Source organism: Dunckerocampus dactyliophorus, chromosome 1 (assembly GCF_027744805.1).
Source record: "Dunckerocampus dactyliophorus isolate RoL2022-P2 chromosome 1, RoL_Ddac_1.1, whole genome shotgun sequence".
Classification (NCBI taxonomy): domain Eukaryota; kingdom Metazoa; phylum Chordata; class Actinopteri; order Syngnathiformes; family Syngnathidae; genus Dunckerocampus; species Dunckerocampus dactyliophorus.
In genome coordinates, this window is record NC_072819.1 from 45119652 (window position 1) to 45142359 (window position 22708).

At 39.1% G+C, this 22708-nt stretch overlaps 1 protein-coding gene across 1 annotated transcript; it reads left to right on the top strand.

Annotated features, from left to right (window-relative positions):
- The first annotated feature begins 19491 nt into the window (after window positions 1-19491).
- pdyn (prodynorphin) lies at window positions 19492-22548 on the top strand. The gene is made up of 4 exons (XM_054784123.1): window positions 19492-19562; window positions 20512-20659; window positions 20843-20979; window positions 21944-22548. The coding sequence occupies exons 3-4, from the start codon at window positions 20857-20859 to the stop codon at window positions 22451-22453; spliced, it is 633 nt and encodes a 210-aa protein (XP_054640098.1). The 5' UTR covers window positions 19492-19562; window positions 20512-20659; window positions 20843-20856; the 3' UTR covers window positions 22454-22548.
- The last annotated feature ends 160 nt before the right edge of the window (window positions 22549-22708 follow it).

A 22708-nucleotide genomic window follows, 5' to 3' on the forward strand; every position in this document is an offset into this window, starting at 1 on the left:
AGTCTACGGTGGAAGGCAGGACTTATAATCAATTTAATAGCATTACTTCTCACTGGAAAATAAATGGGAAATAGAGTTAAAGTCAAGCCCAGTCGTAAGCACAATGCTAAGAACAATGATGTCACGGTACAGTGGCTGAGATGTGCTGGCATGAGGAGGAACGTGTTAAAAAATTAACCTTCAATGGTGTGTATCTGTTCCCCTTGGATGCCTTTGTTTTTGCCAGCAGGGTGTAATTCCAACACTCCACTGTGCATCATTCATTGTGCTGCATACCAAGCTGACGGGACTTACAAGAGCAGACTGTCTATTGTCATTGCTCAGTGGCCAGCAATGATTTATTTGTTCGGCTCATCACCAGCCCACTGCACTGCAATCAGCAGGAACACAAATGATGCACAGCACTTCTTTGTGTAGCAGGTGTGTGCCTCCAGAGCTGTAATCAACAACATTGTGTATATAATACCTATGATTATGATTTTTCATTGAAGTTTTCACATTAAATAAAGGTGGGGTACCAAAAAGGTGGGTAGGCCTCCTCCTGATTTGTTCATTTTCACTCCCAAATGTGTGAGCTGACTACAAGGCTATACTGCTCCACACAACAGGGAAAGAACGGTGAGAGATGGCAGGGATATTGTCAGGCACAGCCAAACAGATGAGTGGATTTATACACACATTTAAAAATGTATTCAATATCAGACAAAACATTTTTTTTTCCATTTTTCTTATCCTGTTCATGGTCATGGGGAGTTGCAGCCTTTCCCAACTCACTCACACCATCAGTGACTCGTCACTCGAACATCTTCTGGATCTAGCAGTGTGCTGTATTTTTAACACTGGTGTTTATTATATTAATAAATTGTGGATTTTATTACTATTGTGTTTGTTTTGTTTTTTTTTACAAAAATGGAGCTATACATATAAAATTTAACATTAAATCATCTTTATGTCATGAAAAACTGCTTAAGGACAAGCTAATATTGCATCACTTCATAAACAAAACGCTGGAAGAAAAAGCGGATGCTTTGAATGGACGATCTGCCCACACTACCTTTGCGGTGGATCGCAGTTGACATATTGGGCACCAAAAAATCAGCATCTGACAAAGCCCAAATCACCGACATCGCAAAGAAAGGAAGGAGAAGAAAATTCAAGGCACTTGGAGCACCAACTGTAAAATGTATGCCAAGTTAAATGGAGAGCCAAAGTACTTTTAGTCAAAGACATCAAGGAACTCGACAAATGTTGATATCATCTTGTAAATAATAAACAACACACAAAGACATAATGCAGCTTGACGTTATCAACAATTGACTACAACACTGCAATACTAACTTTATGTCATTGATGATGCCGAATTCAACATGAAGCAATCTATTTCATTCACTGATCAGTACCAATAGGTTAGTACTTGATCAGTGTCCAGAAATGACACATGACATTGCATGTCAGACAGTTATTCCTAATAATTGATTCCTAATGTCTTTACTTGTGTTTATTTTAATGTAATTCATTTTTGTGTATGTGCCCTGCGATTGGCTGGCGACCATTCCAAGGTGTGCCCCGCCTCTCGCCCAAAGTCAGCTGGGATATACTCCAGCATACCCCCGCCCCCACAAGCGGCAAAGAAAACGAAAGAATTAATAATTTTTGTAACTTGTTTTCTACTCAGTATTACAATTTCTTCCGGTTTTATCACTCTTGTTTTATTACATTTTTACTTTTATTTTTAACTTTACTTTTAACATTTTTCTTTTTTCCTTAACCTTGCACAAGCTACACCATATACTGCCATTTTTTAAACTCCTATTTGCTTCCTGATATTTTATTTTTATCAACACCATTCCTTATTTTCATTCCTTTATCCCTGCCATTTATATACTGCTAAAAATAAATACAAGGAACACTAAAATAACACATGAATGAAACATTCTTATGAAATACTTTGGTCTTTACGTAGTTGAGTGTGCTGACAAAAAAAGCACACAAAAATTAGCAATGGAAATCAAATGTATTAACCCATGGAGGTCTGGATTTGGAGTCACACTCACAATGAAATTGGAAAAACACACCGCCTGTCGTCTATTCCATTTGCTCAACAGATTCTGAAATTGAAGGCCAATCTGTGTTGGTTCCTAAGTGGCCAATTTGAAAAACGGCACAGCAGCTTTGACTGAGTGTGATTTGAGTGTTCCCTTTATTTTTTGAGAAGTGTACAGTATATGAATTGTATTGAATTATTAAATGATCCGTCATCGTTTCTTTGAACTTCTTTCATTTTATATTTATCATGAATGCTGTATCTTCTTATTTTAATTCCCCAAATTGCATTTTTATGTTATATTTATCTTTATCTTCATTTCTTTGTTTTCCTTCAACATTGCACAAGCCATATACAGTACAGTACTGTCAGTACTTAAAAAAAAAAAAGTCACATTAGCTCATTTATAATTTTTTGAACACTTTTTCCTTCTTTTCTTTCCTTTTCATCACTGCATGAGCCATTGATCCATCGCTGCACATTATTCATTCTTTAGAAAGCATTGCACCTATTGAATCAGCCAAGAGCAGCTTGTTCAGTCTTTGAGGCTTCACAATAGCAAACACCAGAAGACTGTGTGTCCTTGAAAGTTCTCACCATTGTCCTCCACACTCTGAAGAACTTTTGTCTCCTTTTGTGCATAACATCTGTGTTTTGGTACAGTCGAGTTTATTTGTCTTGTGGTCAGCTTTGTGCTCCTTCATGCACTCTGTGTCCTGACTCTGAATGTTTACTAGTGCGAGGTGCCTTCTTCCTAAGGTCTCTTTCAGTTTGATTCCGTTTAAATGTTAGTCAGTTGATAGTTGGAGAATTACCTCGCTGTATTTCGGTTTGTTCTGTTGTGATGAAACAATGTCTGCAGTGGCGGAAAACAACAGCTGGCCATGTCGTGTCTGCAGTATGATGTCATCTTGTCACTTTACCCACTTTGCACTGAACAGCCAGGACAGGGACATGTGCACCGCTCTCCAATAAGTTACATTTCCATTTCTGTGGTCTGCGTCACAATTGCATCACAGTGGTAACGTCACAAAACCGCCAAAAAGCCGAAGGAAAAACACTTCATTCTTAAGATGCTCACTGAGCTGAAGTCTCACAATACAGATACACACAAAAATGTGAACATCGTGAAAAAGTTCAATATTTTTTGTGACTCGTTTTGGAAAGTCAAACCCATATGTCATATTTTTCCAGAAGCCTGACATTTCTGCTTAAAATATTGTTTTTAAGTAATATTCTTATTTTCTGAGACACTGAATTTTGGGTTCTCGTTACCTGCAAGCTGTAATCAGAAATAAAGGTTTGAAATATTTCTCTCTATGTGGAATGAATTTACAGTGGTGTGAAAAAGTTTTTTTTTTGCATGTTTGTCACACTTAAATGTTTCAGATCATCAAACAAATTTAAATATTAGTCAATGACAACACAACTGAACACAAAATAGTTTTTAAATGAAACTTTTTATTATTAAGGGAGAAATAAAATCCAAACGTACATGGCCCTGTGTGGAAAAGTGTTTGCCTTGCCCTCCTGTTAAAACATAACTGAGATTAATTGAGATCTATCAATCTGGAAAAGGTTATAAAGCCATTTCTAAAACTTTGGGACTCCAGCGAACCACAGTGAGAGCCATTATCTACAAATGGCGAAAACATTGAACAGTACTGAACCTTCCCAGGAGTGGTTGGCCAAACAAAATTACCCCAAGAGCGCAGTGACAACCCAACCAAGAAGTCACAAAAGACCCCACAACAACATCCAAAGAACTGCACTTGCCTCAGTTAAAATCAGTGTTCATGACTCCCCCATAAGAAAGACACAGGCAAAAACGGCCTGCATGGCAGAGTTCCAAGACCAAAACCACTGCTGAACAAAAAGAACATTAAGGCTCATCTCAATTTTTCCAGAAAACATCTTGCTGATCCCCAACCTTTGGGAAAATACTCTGTGATCTGACGAGACAAAAGTTGGACGTTTTGGAAGGTGTGTGTTCCATTACATCTGGTTTAAAAGTAACACCACATTTCAGAAAAAAACATCATACCAACGGTAAAATATGGTGGTTGTTTGATGGTCTGGGGCTGTTTTGCTGCTTCAGGACCTGGAAGACTGTTGTGATAAACGGAACCATGGATTCTGCTGTCTAACAAAAAATCCTGAAGGAGAATGTCAGGCCATCTGTTCGCAACCTAAAGCTGATGATGGTGGTGATTAAGACATTACCAACTACAGCATATAGAAGTAAATTAAACTTGCACACATCAAAATCCACAAACGAAAGACTGACTTTTATTGCTATGGGGGAACTAAGGGGAGCAAAGCTATTACCAATAATGGAGATTGTTTATTCGATATATTATGTCGCCATACAAATATTAAGATTGATTGTTGGAGATGCTGGAGTTCGAATGGGATGAAGCTGAGGGAAATGGTTGGTAATTGTGTTTTCCCACAAAATAAATGTGGCCAATTACAAACCCTGGGGAGATAAGAATAAGTTGTTTTGTTTGTGTGTCTAACATGTTGTTAATCACAGTGACACTCAGGAGAACTCATAAGCTAAAATTGTGTCAATTATTATTACTATTTTCACTCTGCATATCCAAATTGGAGATGCACGGACCCAAGACATTTCAGCTGGAATGTTGCTCATTCTTAGGCATTATGTCTTCTTTTAGCTTAATTACTAAATTATTCAAAACAATGACTTAGCAGATATACTGTAGCTTTTTTTACAGCAGGGGTCTCAAACTCATGGTAGTACCATATTTTGTGGCCACTCTGTATATACTACTTATACTACGTTACCTCTATAGCAACAAGGCATGCTGGGTAGCCAAAAGCACTCTCAACAAACCTAAACTGTATTATAATTTTTTATATTTAAGTTTCATATTTTTGTGGAATACTTGACACGTCCTAGCCTCACCCAGACTCTACCTCCAGTTTTTCACAAAACGTGCTGTTTTTAACTAGTCTGTACCTTACAAGTTTGGTCTCTGTTAAAATGCAATTAGATGCATTTAACGTTTCAAACCTACCTTAACAAAACAGAAGTTATAAAGCCAGTTCTAACAATGTTGAAAATGCTGTACTCCTGACCTCTTGCGGTTAAAGCTGGAATAACAGCTCCTTTGGCATTTTTTTTTTTTTTTACCACAATTGTGGATGATTTAATGCTGCATGAATAATTCATCTCGTGTGACAATAAGGTATAGCATTAAAACCATTCAACGTGATGTGGCCCTGCCATTTATTCCTGCTGTACAATTATAGTGTGTATGCATGAGAGCCGTGCATGCACACTAAAGCTATGTCTCAAAACATTTTCCTGTATTGACAAACCGAAAATGCACGGCTTGTTTTTTAACATTACCTTTCTCAGTTAAGACCCGCAACTGGAGACTGCTCCGATATGCGATGGTGTATTAAATTCACTGACTGTGTCTTGCGTATTGTGCATAATTCAATTGCACTGATGCTTTTGCGCTGGATTTAAGTGCACATTTGGCGTATCATGATTTATAACAATGGGATATAATTTATGTATATACAGTATGTTGGTTTTTGTTTTAAACTGCCCAGTTATTGTTACTATTGGGGAGTGTTTATCCCAGTCAGACATACAGTGGTGTGAAAAGGTGTTTGGCCCCTTCCTGATTTTTTACTTTTTAGCATGTTTGTCACACTTTAATGTTTCAGATCATCAAAAAAAATTACATATTAGTCAATGACAACACAACTGAACACAAAATGCAGTTTTAAATGAAATTGTTATTATTAAGGGAGAAATAAAATCTAAACCTATGTGTCCCTGTGTGGAAAAATGATTCCCCCCTGTTGAAACATATCTTAACTGAGATTAATTGAGATCTATCAATCCGGAAAAGGTTATAAAGCCATTTCTAAAGCTTTGGGACTCCAGCCAACCACAGTGAGAGCCATTATCCACAAATGGTAAAAACATGGAACAGTGGTGAACCTTCAAGGAGTGGCCGGCCAACCAAAATTACCCCAAGAGCGCAGTGACAACTCACCCAAGAAGTCACAAAAGACCCCACAACAACATCAGTTAAGGTCAGTGTTCATGACTCTCACCATAAAAAAGACACTGGGCAAAAACGGCCTACATCTCAGAGTTCCAAGACAAAAAAACACTGCTGAACAAAAAGAACATGAAAGCTCATCTCAATTTTGCCAGAAAATGATGATCTCGATGACCTTTGGGAAAATACTCTGTGGTCTGACGAGACAAAAGTTGAACTTTTTGGAAGGTGTGTGTCTCATTACATTTACCAATCTTACCAACAGTAAAATATGGTGGGGGTAGTGTGATGGTCTGGTGCTGTTTTCCTGATTCAGGACCTGGAAGACTTGCTGTGATAAATGGAATCATGAATTCTGCTGTCTAACAAAAAATCCTGAAGGAGAATGTCCGGCCATCTGTTTGCAACCTCAAACTGAAACCAACTTGGGTCCTGCAGCAGGACAATGATCCAAAACAAACCAGCAAGTCCACCTCTGAACGGCTGAAGAAAAACAAAATGAAGACTTTGGAGTAGCCTAGTCAAAGTCCTGACCTGAATCCTATTGAGATGCTGTGGCATGACCTTAAAAAGACGCTCCATGCTGGAAAACCCTCTAATGTGGCTGAATTACAACAATTCTGCAAAGATGAGTGGGCCAAAATTCCTCCACAGCGCTGTATGAGACTCATTGCAAGTGGCGGTCAAACTCTTGATTGCAGTTGTTGCTGCTAAGGGTGGCCCAACCAGTTATTAGGTTTAGGGAGCAATCACTTTTTCCACACAGGGCCATGTAGGTTTGGATTTTTTTCTCCCTTAATAATAAGTTTCATTTAAAAACTGCATTTTGTGTTCGGTAGTGTTGTCGCTTACTAATATTTAAAATTGTTTGATGATCTGAAACATTGAAGTGTGACAAACATGCAAAAAAATAAGAACTCAGGAAGGGGGCGAACACTTGTAATGAACCAAAGAGACATGATTTGGATGTGCACTATTTAGAAATGTAAAAGACTACGGTGATGCATGCACAGACCCACATCATTTTAAATGACAGACATCTTGAGCAACCTTGGAGCACCCATGTCTACAGCACACTGTTTAAAATTGTGTGTACGTGGGTTCAAAAGAACAACACTTCGGTCAACTTGAAGAGCATATTCATGCTCTGTTCACGCTCACGCTCAGTGTGTGTGCGTCTGTGACCTTGCACAATACTTTCTGTTTGTCTGCCTGCAGAGGTTCTATGCCAGAACTGAGCTCTGCCATTATTATTATGCTTCAGGATAAATATCTTTCACAAGTTTCAGGGACACACACTTCAGGTTCTGACTCAAACGCTCACAACCACAGCTCCACGTCGAGCGTTACCACGGTAACCCGAAGGCCAATACTGCTGATGTAGAGGTGAATAGATGTGGATATGATTGTTAGTGCCAGCTCCTTTGTAGATCACACAACGCATCTGCATTCAGGACAAAAAAAAAAATGCCTCCTTGAGGTGTCATGTGATTTGTCCTCATTTGTGTCATATTGACTGTGTCTTGTAATCTGCATGTGGCACGAAATGCAGTTCTGTAACTGGTTTGTACATTTATAATCTCATATTTACAGTGGAATGAATGAGACATCATACATTTAAAAGGATAACGTTTACTTTTTAAAAGCAAAGACAAATAATGTAAGGAAAATAAAAAAGAACAGGGCAATAGTTTTTGTTCAAAGCAGCAAGGAGTAATTGTTGTGCTTTTGTTTCATTTTTTGTCTAGTGTGAGTAGTGTGGAGTGTCATTTTAACTTGAGTTAAAGCTGTAAATACAAATCAACATCAGCTTTACAAGGCAACAGCTAAAAAAAAAAAAAAAAAAGTACATGCTCTATACTGAATAAGACTGTACATGATACATTATACACGAACTGCAAATCACCCACAATTAGGGATGAGTACCTTTCACATTTGAATCGATACGGTACCGGGACTCAGCGGTACCAATTTTTGGTACTTTTGTGTGTGTTTATGTTGTAATAAATGGTAATTTACTAATTTCATGATTTTTTTTTAATTTAAAATATTTATCTCCCAATATTCAAGATTCAAGATTCAAGAGTTTTACTGTCATATGCATTGTAAAATATATAAACTTTAACAAATAAATCAAAACAACATCGAGCTATTGCAGTTGTTTCAGAAATGTCCTTAACATGAATACTCTTAAAAGGGATAGTTCGGATTTTTTGACATGAAGTTGTATATGTATGTAAGTTGTATCCATCAACAGCGACTTACACTCCACTTGGTCTCCTAAGTCCAGTCCTGGTTTTATTTCGGTGATGAAGAACGTTGTTCCAGGTAGTCGCCAGGGTACACAAGTAAGGAGTTTGGCTTCTCAAAACAATATGCGTTCAAAAGAGTAACGATACATTTGCATCACAAAAATGCCTCCTCGAAAAAAATCAGACCTCACAAATCGCTCGCAGTTATATTTGTCTCCCGCCGTATCACTGCGCACTGTCGCCTGTCCATTCACGTGTATGCGCCGAAGACACTCGCGTCTTCTTCCGCTGTGGAACACACACGTGAACAAGATGGCCGCGGTGCTCCGTCGTGGGTGAAGATGCCAAGATCTTCAGCACAAGTCTCTATATAAATATATGTGTGTATAAGTGTGCGTGCATGTGTGTACGTGTAATTGTCACTGAGAATGTGTGAAAGGTGAGGGACTGCCTCCCACCACCCAGCATGCCCCGTCCCACACAGCCAGTGCGGGCCACATCACCCGAGAGCCACCGACCCCATGGGAACAGGGAGAACCAAGACCGGCCTTGACTAGTAATAGGCCATATTCCACCACAAAACTGCATGATTTATTAGTTAATATATATACTGTATTTGACAAACCGTGATAGAGCAACACCGCGGAATTCGAAGCGCAAAGTGGCGTGCTCTTACTGTATTATGCAAAATAAGACTTTCATTATAAAAATTCTCACAATCTTAACAACATTAAGGGGATTAAATGAAACTGGCCAAACAGTCTTGACAGCAGGAAGGCTTTGGAATTAAATACTGCAATATTTCACCTAGTTCACGGATGAGAAAATCAATAATAGTTTACCAGTAGACTCAAACTGTAATTCATACAAACCTGCAAGTCAGCAGATGCAGCCATGCAATGACTTTTGTTCTTATGGGAACATGCTGCACACAAAGAGGGCAGTGTAGGCAGCACCACTAGTGGTACAAAAACAATGCTCCATATATTGTGCGCATTATTTTTTTAATGGTTTATACATTACATTCAGATTGGATAGATTATGCGTTACTTTGATCAATTTAATGCAAAACACACGCTTGACAATATGCACAACAGACCCCTTGGAAAAGTGGTGTTTTCTGCCTTTTAAGCCCCCCCCCCCTTGATGAGTGTGTGGGAGTTTTCCCCCACCACCCGGGTAAGAAAAGTGTGGTGGAAGCAACTTGAAAAATGACATTATGCGACAGCTGGGGACCTGAAAATAAAAAAGGCAGAAAATGTACCCCTCGGAAAAGTGGCGTTTTTTGCTATGTTTGGGTCCTGCTGGGACAATGCAACTATGACCTTATGCAACCTTTTTCTACACTATGGAAACTCACACACAGACTGGCCAGGAGTCCAACCAAGAATCTTGTCGTTGTGTGGCAGCAGCCTAAATGTAGTCTAAACTAGTAGTCTCAACCTTATCAAGAAAACCATGGAAATGGTCAGATATCAACTCTTAAGTTAAACTCTTATGAGCTATTTTTCTTGTCATCACTATATTTGTCCAAACAAATGTACCTTCAGTTATACCAGGCATTAAAATGAACAAGAAACTGAAGGAACCAGGGTAGTTTCATCATTTTTTCCATGGCTGTATATAGCATTACACGTTAGTTCCATAGTGAAATCCACACTAAATCCAAACTGTCAAATAGGTGGAGCGGGGTAAGAAAAGGCCAATTACCACTGCTCAGCTATGATTAAGCATATACAGTATACCGACCATCCACAGCATTAGGTACAGTCGTGAGACATTTGATTGACAACTTATTCCTTTTTTTGCAAGTTTGTCACACTTAAATTTTTCAGATCATCAAACAAATCCAAACCTACATGGTCCTGTGTGAAAAAAGTGATTGCTCCCGAAACCTATTAACTGGTTGGGCCACCCTTAGCAGCAACAACTGCAATCAAGCGTTTGTGATAACTTGCAATGAGTCTCTTACAGCGCTGTGGAGGAATTTTGGCCAACTCATCCTTGCAAAATTGGTGTAAATCATCCACATTGGAGGGCATGAAGCGTCTTTTTAGCATCTCAATAGGATTCAGGTCAGGACTTTGACTATGCCACTCCAAAGTCTTCATATTGTTTTTCTTCAGCCATTCAGAGGTGGACTTGCTGGTGTGTTTTGGATCATTGTCCTGCTGCAGAACCCAAGTTGGTTTCAGCTTGAGGTCACCAACAGATGGCCGGACATTCTCCTTCGGAATTTTTTGGTAGACAGCAGAATTCATGATTCCATTTATCACAGCAAGTCTTCCAGGTCCTGAATCAGGAAAACAGCACCAGACCATCACACTACCCCACCATATTTTACTGTTGGTAAGATTGGTAAATGTAATGAGACACACACCTTCCAAAAAGTTCAACTTTTGTCTCGTCAGACCACAGAGTATTTTCCCAAAGGTCATCAAGATCATCATTTTCTGGCAAAATTGAGATGAGCTTTCATGTTCTTTTTGTTCAGCAGTGTTTTTTTGTCTTGGAACTCTGAGATGTAGGCCGTTTTTGCCCAGTGTCTTTTTTATGGTGAGAGTCATGAACACTGACCTTAACTGATGTTGTTGTGGGGTCTTTTGTGACTTCTTGGGTGAGTTGTCACTGCGCTCTTGGGGTAATTTTGGTTGGCCGGCCACTCCTTGAAGGTTCACCACTGTTCCATGTTTTTACCATTTGTGGATAATGGCTCTCTCTGAAGCAGCAAAACAGCCCCAGACCATCACACTACCACCACCATATTTTACTGTTGGTATGATGTTCTTTTTCTGAAAAGCAGCGTTACTTTTACACCAGATCTAATGGGACACACACCTTCCAAAAAGTTTAACTTTTGTCTCGTCAGACCACAAAGTATTATCCCAAAGGTCTTGGGGATCATCAAGATACTTTCTGGCAAAATTGAGACAAGTTTTAACGTTTTTGTTGTTCAGCAGTGGTTTTTGTCTTAGAACTCTGCAATGGCTCAGTGTCTTTTTTATGATGGAGTCATGAACACTGACCTTAACTGAGGCAAGTGAGGCCTGCTGTTTTTTGAATGTTGTTGTGGGTTTTTTTGTGACCTCTTGGATGAGTCGTCGCTGCGCTCGTGGAGTAATTTTGCTTGGAGGGCCACTCCTGGGAAGGTTCAACACTGTTCCATGTTTTCGCCATTTGTGGATAATGACTCTCACTGTGGTTCGCTGGAGTCCCAAAGCTTTCGAAATGGCTTTATAACCTTTTCCAGACTGATAGATCTCTATTAATCTCAGTTATATTCCAATGGGGGGAAATCACTTTTTGCACACAGGGCCATGTAAATTTAGATTTTTTTCTCCCTTAATAATAAAAGGTTTCATTTAAAAACAGAATTTTGTGTTCAGTTGTGTTGTCATTGACGAATATTTAAATCTGTTCTGCAATCTTGAACATTTAGGTTTGACAAACATGCAAAATAGGGGAACCCTTTTTCACACCAAGATTCAAGATTCAATATTCAAGAGAGTTTTATTGTCATGTGCATGGTAAAACAGCAGTTATACCATGCAATGAAAATCTTATTCTGTTCATTCTCCCAAGAAAAGAAAGAAAACACAAGAAAGAATAAGAACATAAGAAACATAAACACATAAACATACCAATAAATTAAGCAACAAAAACAGAAGAGACATTAATACAAATAAATAATACAAATAAATAAATAAATAAATAAATAAAGTGCTATGAGTGTGTGCTTGTGTTGCGTGTGGCGTGTGTGAGTGCTTCGTTGAGATAGATAATACAAGGATAATAATGCTCACTTTTGACTGACACCGTCTGACAGCCATTTATTTGTACTACTGCACACTGCATTGAGAGGTACATATTATAAATGGATGTACCTGTACTGTGAAATAAATGGATGGAAAAGCTGTTTGTTTACATAAATGTCTGCAATACAGGTTTGCTTGTTTAAATCTCCAAGGGAGGTACTTATTTTTCACAGGACTGTATTTGTTGTGTTTATCTTCCTCTCTCGATTGTTTGTCTAAGAGGCATTCACTCACAAGGTCAAATTTAGCCTGCTGTTGCGGTGACTCAAACAACTTTACAGGCTGAACTGGATAACCAGACGGTTGATATCCTCTGTTTATTGTTTCTTTTAATTTGAACACTTTCGCTTTTTAACATGCTAAAGTGTCGGCTTTCATACTGCAGTTAGCGCCATACTGTAGTGTGACGCAAATGACGTCAAAGATAAAGTTGATGTCCCTTATAAAAACATCTCGAGGTCGCCCTTAGTTTATGATTCACTTTGTTGCTCAAGAAGGGTTATTTATGGTGCAGATGGAGGCATTTCTTAACAGCTGCTATGGTTACTTACGCAACAGATTCGGCGCTCGGGTCGCTTGTGTGAGCACCTTACGTTTGTCTCATAACAGACCTTACTAATCGATGTGTGAGGCACTACCAAATATACATTTATATAAATACATGCAAGGAAATATCCCTGTTGTCAAATTAAAGAAAAAAATACTGTCCTCAAAATAAAATATTTAACCGTTGCTGAATTTCAGACGGAAAACCATGATGAACATAAGGCTTCGGGGGGTGTGTGCGTGTGCGTTTTTACAGTATGTGGGAGTAGTGAGCTAATGATGGAGATGAAGTGCAGTTGTCTCCGGGTTACTGGGGAATGTAAATGCAAACAAATGTGATGTGCTGATGAGAGGATGTGGTCCAGCGTGTTTGGCAGTGAGTGAGATTTTGCTAGCATGTTGACATGTACGCGTATGTCGAATAAAGGAATAATCGGATAGACATCGATTGTGCGTTTCAGAAAAAAACATAAGCCATCGCACAAAAGGTAGGAAGCTCCTTTTGTGTGGGTTTTCTCCAGCTTCCTGCCAGAGTTCAAAAACATGTATGTTGGGTTACCATCAGGACAGGTGATTGACAGATCAGGTCGTTACAGTCCTGCAAAAGGCTCCAGGTCATCCCCTTCTCGAGGCAGATGGGGGTACAGGTTCTATCCAAGGTTTACTTGCAAAAAAACACAAATAAGGCAGACTTTTGATACACTAAACCCTATAATATGTCTCTCACAGTTATTAAACATATTTTCAATTCAGTGCAGTTTCACAACATCACATCTTGCCAAAGCATCTTTTTTTAAACTTCGGGTTTCTGTACAGTACTTCCTGCGGTGGCTATTGTCTCATCAGTGTAACATTACTGACACCTAGTGACCAGTGTAGAATACTACATATCATTGCAACGTCTTTGAATGCGTCTTCTGAACGTCTTATGTTTGTATTTCAGTTAATTTACCCATTTTGAGGCTTGAAAGTGCTTAATTTAGGAAACCATACGCAAAATGTGCACATTTTGACTAATAATAAGCCATATTCAACCACAAAACTAAAGTGATTTATTAATTAATATATTTCTGACAAACCGTGATAGGGTGAAGAAGTGGAAAGGGATTACTGTACTATAAAAAAATAAATTATTTATGATTGCAGACGCTCAATATTGTCCTTCTTACTCATGTCCGATATTGTCCAGCACAGGGGTGCTCACACACTTTTTCAGCCTGCCAGCTACTTTTAAAATGATCAAGTGCCAAACATCTACCTCCTACTATAAACTTAAATACATTTATAAATATATTTGGGCTGTCAAAAATAGGACGTTAACGGCGGTAACTAATTTATTTCATTAATTACATTACATTTTTTAGCATAATTAACGCATACGCATCATGGCAAGCCACCGCTCTCTAATATGATGACAGACGGCGGCACAGTGTAGCTCCCCACAGAGTCACACAGAGTCTGCCGCTCTTTTATAACTTTATTCTTACCTGAACACATCAACAGCAATGTAATTCCAACCCCATAAATATATACTGTATCTCTCCAACTCCAACCGAACAGGTCTCTAGTCCGTTCGTCATTGCAACGACACTTCCTCATTGTCACCAGACAGACCGCGAGATGCATTCACGGACACTCCGAACATCACAACAACGTCTTTATTATGCACGTATTAGTGGTCTAAATAAACAGACATGCACAGAAACACAAAGTAATAAGTTTGATATTCTTATCACTCACTTTGTACCTCTTAATGCGGAAGTAAAATTTTCAGCATTTAAAAATTCTTGGAAATCCCCAAAATTCACTCAAAACATGTGAATTCAACGTAAATGATGTGGTGTCTTTGAATGCAACACCTCATTGCTCATAATAACGTGGTTAAAAGTCTGATTCAAATATTCTGCTATTGAAGAAACCAGTGTTAGGTAAATTTCTTTTCAGACGTGTGCCATCTCTTAACTTGATTTAAATTGTCAGTTAATTTGGAGCTGTTTATACATCCACATATATATAATCCCGCCCTGTCTTTTATCTTTCTTTCAATAAAATACAGTAAAAATGGGAATATTTCATACATAGCCTAACATGGTGATTAAATATCATGATTAATTCATTTGAAGCGTTATTAGTCTAAATACTAATGATTAGTATTTCACATTCACAGTTTCAAAGTTTACAGGTAATCAAAGTACTCGATAGTAAGTCACAATTCAATTTAATATGGCAATCAAGATAATTACAGATAATTTGTCGATAGTTGTGTACATAACCTGAGTACCGGTAGTATGTCAGTCAAAATAGCAATGTAGTGTTCTTTAGACACACAGTTATGTATTACATCCAGTTAGCATTTGCTATCAAACATCACCGATTATGCAAAAGACAATGCAGCTGAAGCAAAGGCAACATATGAAAAAAGGTTTCAGCAATGGGAACATTTTCCAATTAATCATGGAATAATAGTGCAACAAACAAAAATGTGGAAAGCACGCATTTCTATAGTGGAGAAAAGCATGAAAACATACCATTAGCAATTGCATTCATAATGACATCAATATTAGTTCAGTTTCTATTCCCAAAAATGGAATTTTCCATAATGGTGGTTTTCTTCTGGATCTAGCTCCGTAGCTTTTGCAGATAGAAAAAATCCTTTGGCACACTCCAGATTCCACAGCGTCTTAGCTGTATGTAATGGTGTTTGTTGCATGTTTATAGCTTCCTTTGTTGTCTTCCTGTGCTGAAAATTCCGAAGGTCGCCTATTTTTTCATATTCTGGATCACAGCATCCAGAATTACTCCATTATCTGTATCAGTCTTTGATATTTTGTGGAACCTGTTGGAAACCTGTCCTGTCCTGCATTTTTTTGCAAGTGCTCTGACCATTTTGTGCGGAGTTATATACACCAATGCCGAAAATGGTCCTATCTCACGATGTTAAAGAATCCTAAAAACAATTCCAGGATCCAGACCGTGATCCGGATCACCCCAAAAATGTAATCAATTCTTCCATAGCCAATTTCCGACAATTCCTGAAAATTTCATCCAAAAGCATAATAATGGTAAGTGTTTATATAAGTGTCTAGCTATGAAAATGGCTAAAAATGCTGCTATGCTAATGCTAGCAAGCTAGCACGTTAGCATGCTAACACCTAGCATGATAGTGTTAAGTCTTAATACAAGTGCCTACCTATGAAAATGGCCAAAAATGCTACTATGCTAATGCTAAAGCACTAACACCTAGCATGATAGCGCTAAGTGTTTATATAAGTGTCTACCCATGATAATAGTTAAATATGCTAACATTAGAATGCTAGCAATGCTAACATGCTAACATTCATGCTAAGCGCAATGTACTGGGAAGGCGAAACGTCCCGAATGAGTTGAGAATTTGGACTTTGGGACGGTCTGAATAGGTTGAGAAATGCGGAAGTAGTTTGAGCTCTTTAGATCAAAGGAATTTTGCATTCCGAAAAATGGGAACGTCACAAAAAGTGGGAATTCTTGGTATGTGGAAAATGGCATGAATGTCCTTAATTAGTTGAATGCTTTGTTGTTGGAACGGTCTGAATCGGTTGAGAAATGTGGAAGTAGCTAGAACTCTTTAGATCAAAAGCATTTTGGGTTCCGGAAGAAAAAATGTGGGAATGTTTGTGCTGTGGCTCCTCGCATGAATGTCTTGACTTTCTTGGATGAGTTGATGTTGGAATGAGGTGAATCGGTTGAGAAATGCGGAAGTAGCAGTAGGTAATAGCAGTTTTACGGAAAGGTGTGAATCTGGGGAAAATTTTGAATGTTTTTTTATAAATATAAGAAGCCTGAATGTGTGTTGAACAGTTTGATGTTGGAATGGCTTGACTGGCGAACAGCTTTTACCCACCGGCCATCAGGCTTCTCAACGAAGCACCCACACACGCCGCACGCAACACACGCACACACTCATAACTCTTTATTTACTTATTGATTGATTGATTGATTGATTTATCTGTATTAATGTCTCTTCTGTTGTTGTTGCTTAATTTATTGGTATTAATGTTTCTTATGTTCTTATTCATTCATTTGTGTTTTCTTTCTTTTTTGGGAGAATGAACAGAACAAGAATTTCATTGCATAGCACAACTACCTGCTTTACTGTGCATATGACAATAAAACTCTTCAATCTTGAATCGGTTGACAAATGTGGCAGTAATAGCAGGCAATCGGCAAAAGGGCCAATTTTGGGAAAATTTTGAATTTTGGATCACCCCCCCAAATTTACTCAGTTCTTCCATATCCCATTTCCAACAGTTCCTGAAAATTTCATCCAAATCCGTTCAGAACTTTTCAAGTTATTTCGAACACAGACATACAAGACAGACAAACGCCAGCAAAAACAGAACCGCAGCGCCCTGGCGGAGGTAATAAACGCCGGCTAAAACATAAGCTCCTTGGCAGAGTATCAATGGACATTGAATATGTACATAGGCTTTCCAATTTCTTGCTAATGTCGCCATGGTGATGACCGTCACTGCTGTTAGCACAAGGCAGTATCACCATGAAAAAACGTACAAAGGACTTGGACTTTCTTGAAACAGCAGCCTTGCTGTGATAATTAGCTCAAGTGATTATTGTGTATCAATGAGGGAAATGATCTTCAAAGTAACTTATAACACACATAATGTACTTCCTACAAAGATGATGTCTTTGGCTGATCAACACGAGATGGAAGCCTAACTGAGCTTAACATAAAAATCCTACTTTTAAGCATTTAATCCGAGCTACATTTATTTCTTTATTTATTTCTGTTGGTCCCAGTCACCAAGAGAAAAACTACACCGTCACTTTCAATCTCTTTACAGTATGCTCAAAATAAATTAAATATATTTTATTTCTTCACTGCTGCCACTGCTCTAATGGAGTTTTTAGAGGTATGCTACTTGTGACGACAACGCAGAAGGCTAGAACTGATTCACGATGTGTGAAAAAGCTTTGCCGTGAACAAAATGTTGGGTGCTGTGTACCATTAGCTGCATTTTAGCTATGGGTGCATTATGTGAAATCTCGAGCCCGTCCATTAGCAGCCAAGATGAGGAGTTGGTAATAATTGAACTACAGTATTACATTAGAATTTGATCAAAGCAAGGATATTTGCTCTCATTATTCTTAACGGATAGAATGGATGGACGTTGGGCCTCAAATGCTGAGGTGAGATAATCTCATAGTCAATTCTATGCGGAGAAGTGTACTGTACGTCGCATCCATCACATGCCAGGTGAGCAGCATGGATGGTAAAGGGCAGCAGTATATGTACTAGTAGCCTTGTGTACTCTGCGCAAGACAGGTTGAGTGAGCTGCTAAATCTTTGCCGGCACGACCAAGGTTCAGATTAAGACCCGACGGCAACAAAGAGAGAAATCCCACGGCAGGTTGCCAAGGAAACTTCGAGCAAATAAAAGAGGCTTGATATGTATAAAAGTGCACTCAAACACAGCTGAGGGGCTCACACAAAATAAATCAGATGTAGGCGTAATCTTTATTTTAAGGAAACTACGTCCTTATTTGTGACAAAATATCCCCTGCATTCATCCCTGCTTGGAAAGAATTACAGTAATCCTTTGTTTTATCGCGGTTAATTGGTTCCAGACCCGACCGTGATAAGTGAATTTCCACAGAGTAGGATTCCTTATTTATAAATGGAATATTTTCGTAGTTATACAATAAAAAACCTGTTTAGGACCCTCTAAATGCGTTTTTTAACATTGTTAAAGCCGTCCAGACATGAAATAACACCCCACAGTCACCTTTTACACTCTTATTGCCCAACATAGTAGACATGATAGCAGAAAATAAGCCATTCAATACCGCTTTCAGAGTAAAATATGTTGAGAGTAGCGTAGCTGCGCCGAAACCACCGGTGGTTGCACCCAAGTGTGTTCTAATTTAAGGACGCTACCTGGCAGGGTCTCTCTCCGTGCAGATCATCACTTTTCATGAGAGTGAGTGACTGGAATAAAATGAAAACCCTTAAGGGGAGAGTGAATGCACCAGTGTCTGCCTCTGTTGATTCATTATGTCAAGACCACAGGAAGGATTCTCAGCTCACCTTTTAGTGTCCATTCATAGGCACAATGTATTGAGGTCTTCATTATTTTCTCATGAAGAAATATGCTGGGAAGGGTTCTTACGTGATTGAAAACATCTTGTTGAGAAGTGTTTTCATCCCAGCTGGAACCACTGACGATACAGCAGTTGTCCTCATGTTCACCATTGGACTGAAGGCACTAGGCCATCCTTTTATTGGGAAATTATGTGGTGTAGTATTTTTCAACTATTTCAAATACGTCTCAGAGGTCCCATAATAGTGTATTGGCATTGTGTTGCCCGTGATGCTGGAATATATCCAGCTAATAAGCCCTAATTGGAACACGCTGTGTTGTGTGTCTGTAGTTTTACTGCTAATGAGCTGTGTTGTTTCTGACAGAGTGTGCACAAGCGCTAATGTGTACTTTATCCACTTTTGACATATACAATGTAACTCTATCACATAAAACAACATAACATGAAGGAGTAGGGGAGGACACAAACGTTAGCAACACTAGCATAGCTATGTGAGCTACAATGCTAACACCACAGTCATATTTTAACAGCATGCTAGGTTAGCCTGCTCGCGGAAGAAAAGCAAAATGATCAAACTCACAGCTCCCGTGTCTGTAGCTGACTGATGGATAGCTCGCAGAGCCTCGTGCTTTGTTTGAAGACGTACAGCGATGCCTGCTGTTGACAAAGAAACAACTCATGTCAAAACAGGAAGGTGGTGGTGGTTGATCTCCCTGCCACATCGTGTCTTTGGGGTCAGTCAAGACTCATGTCTTCAATGAAGGTAAAAGTAACCTTAACTGTTCATTTATCCCTTTCATTCATACTTTATATATACGGTGGTGTGAAAGAGTGTTTACCCCCTTCCTGATTTCTTATTTTTTTTGCATCACCATCTATCCTTTTGCCCTGTAAGCATCCTGGTGCTGGGCTAATGTGGCTGAGAGAGACGTCTTCAGGTGCCTAAGGATGAGTCTTTCGAAGCACTTTGAGATGATCGGGGTTAGGTCCACTGGTATATAGTCGTCAAGGGAACTGATGTTGGCATGTTTTGGCACCGGGATGATGGTGGCCAATTTAAGCCAGGCAGGGACAATAGCACGCACTAAGGAGAGACTAAAAATGTCAGTTAAAACCTCTGTAAGCTGGTCCCCTCTCTTAATAATAAAAGGTTTCATTTAAAAACTGCATTTTGTGCTCAGTTGCGTTGTCACTGACTAATATTTAAATATGTTAGATGATCTGAAACATTTAAGTGTGACAAACATGCAAAAAAAAAAAAAAGAAATCAGGAAGTGGGCAAACACTTATTTCTAACTGTTTTCTGCATGTCAAACTATAACTGTAAAACTATAAAAACGTGTTTTGTGTCAACATTTTTCGCTTTATGGAACAAATTAATTGGATTTACATGATTTCTTATGGGAAAAATTGATTCGGTTAGAGTCACACCTTCTGGAACTAGTAGGGACGCTAACCAAGGTACCCCTGTATTCTTGGATAGCAAACAGAACAATAATTGTAATACGGACGGTAAACACAAAAGGTTACATTCGTAATTAGAGACATTTCAGTATTATGCTTGTGAGGGCTAACTGCGTGGTCTCCCTTATACGTCTTCTCAATGCCTTCTACTGTGTGTGGGTGTTTTTGTCAGAAACTCCCCAAGCATATTTACGCATTCTGGTTCTCTCCCATTGGTGCACTGGGACGCTGCGGTGATGCGCATGCAGTGACACCGTCATAATTCCCGTAATAAAAAGAGAAGGCAAAGAGGAGGAGGAACAAGCATTGAGAGTCAGAGGGAGGACAGGGACGTCAGATGGTGGATGCAACTCTGCACATCTTCACTTGGCTGGAAGTATCTGCTCAACTCCTGAGGTACACACACATCCTCCATCTCTAACAAACTTTCCTCCAGCTTCCGTTACATGTTTGTTCGGAGGTAGATACAACTCAATGCAGATTGTAAGAGTGCTTTCTTCGGTTCCATACTTTGACATCAACATGAGACGTACCCTCGCTGCCCCCCCAGACCTAACTTATGCCTATGTGTGTTGTCAGGAATCGATCGCAGAATGGAGTGGTATGTTCTGGTGTTGATGCTGAGCTTGCCCCCATCCATGCACACACATTGTTCCTCACAGTGTCACAAATGCTTGCAGCACATCCTAAAGCCCAACGGCGCCTTCAGCAGTCTGGTAAGAACATTTCATTCAGTTACCCCTTTTCTTAGTTTTTGCTTTCATGTTTTGAGGGTTGTTTTTTTTCCTTGACATATGTGCAGTATTTTAAAAAACAAGACAAGGCAATTTGTGACAGTTTTATAAGTGATCCCGTCGTGTGTTTGCATCATTTAAGTTGATTTTATGTATTATTTTTCTACATTTAAAATCTACATTTTAAAATATCTTATCTCATACTGTATAATATAAATTCTTAGATTCTTTTCTTTTGTGTTTTTTATTAATATTCTTTAAAATATGTATATGTCTACATGTATGGAAATACAAAAAATACTAAATATAATGACTAATTAGGGTAATATTGCTAATATTAATTACTAATTATATTAGCTTGTAAGCTACTGTTGGTTACAATTTATTACTTAAGGTGGGCGACACTACAAATAGAGATATCGATCCCATACCAAGTAAATACAGGGCCAGTATTGCCGACACTTTTTACTTGGATATTTTTCAAGATAATTGAATGATTTTGTAATTTTTTGCTTTAAATTTGTTGCTCATTATTTTAGTCAGAATACACAGGACAAAGATTTAAGGCAAACAAAAATATCTGTGAACAATCTAGCAATGTTGAAATAACAGGACATTGTAGTAACAGTATTAGCACTACATTAAAAAAAACAACACAACATTAACAAATTAATAGAGTTATTCCCTTTCATTACAACTGATGGAGCAAAACAACTAAACACTATTGGCTCTTATTCAAATCCTGTGTCCCTGGGCTTGTCAACAGTAAATATGAACAACACACACACACACAAAAACAGTTATTTCTGAAAATAAACAAAGAAAACTGAATGATATCAAACACATGGCCGTGGTATCGACCTATGAATCGACCCACCCACCTGTAATCACTTGTTCGTTCCATGTTCTTCTGGGGGTTTCACTTTCCTCCGTGGGTGTGTTGCAGTGGTGCGGGGTGTTGTGTCAAGATCAAGCGGGGCTGTGTGAGGACGCTCCGGCCTTGGAGAACGTGAGAGATGCAGAGGAAGAAGATGAGGAGGGAGAAGTGGCAAGTAAACAAGCCGAAGTGGAGTTGATGAAGAGGCTCGACGAAACCACCTCGGATCTGCTGGCTTCTCCCTGGTGGACCGACCGCGACTTGTTGAAGAAGCCGGGTGAAGAAGTCGAGAGCGCCGCAGAGGACGACACGCTCCGCGGCTATGACCTCGTTAAACGTTACGGTGGCTTTTTACGCAAGTTTGGCCCCAAGACAAAGAGAAGCGACGCCGAGGAGCAGATGGGCGAGCTGCAGAAGCGTTACGGGGGCTTCATGAGGAGGATCCGACCCAAACTGAACAACATCAAGTGGGACAAACGCTACGGAGGCTTCCTGCGTCGTCATTTCAAGATGTTAACGCGCTCGGTCGAGGAGCCTTTCTTCTCAAACTACGACCAACTGAGTCAGGAAGTAAGATGAACCACAATGCGGCAAAACATGCCTGCTATATTCGCCCGCTTTCTTGTGTGTGTAATAGTTTGTCTGCTGTCCACCACTGCTTGTTTAATAAAATCATCAAGACCGCGATTACAACTTTTGTCCACAAAAGCAAAATTAAATGAAACTAAATGCAAATTCACATAAGGGGAAAAAAACAAAAGTTTCCCCATTTTGTTGCCAGTGATGTCCAAGATGTATTGCAACTTTGTTGTGTTGGTTATTTCTCAACGTAGA

What these genes read in the sequence shown, in the direction of transcription:
- pdyn (XM_054784123.1), top strand. Translation starts at nt 20,857, where the DNA reads ATGGAGTGGTATGTTCTGGTGTTGATGCTGAGCTTGCCCCCATCCATG. An exon ending in ACGGCGCCTTCAGCAGTCTG is followed by an intron (nt 20,980 to 21,943) that starts GTAAGAACATTT and finishes GGTGTGTTGCAG; the next exon opens with TGGTGCGGGGTGTTGTGTCA.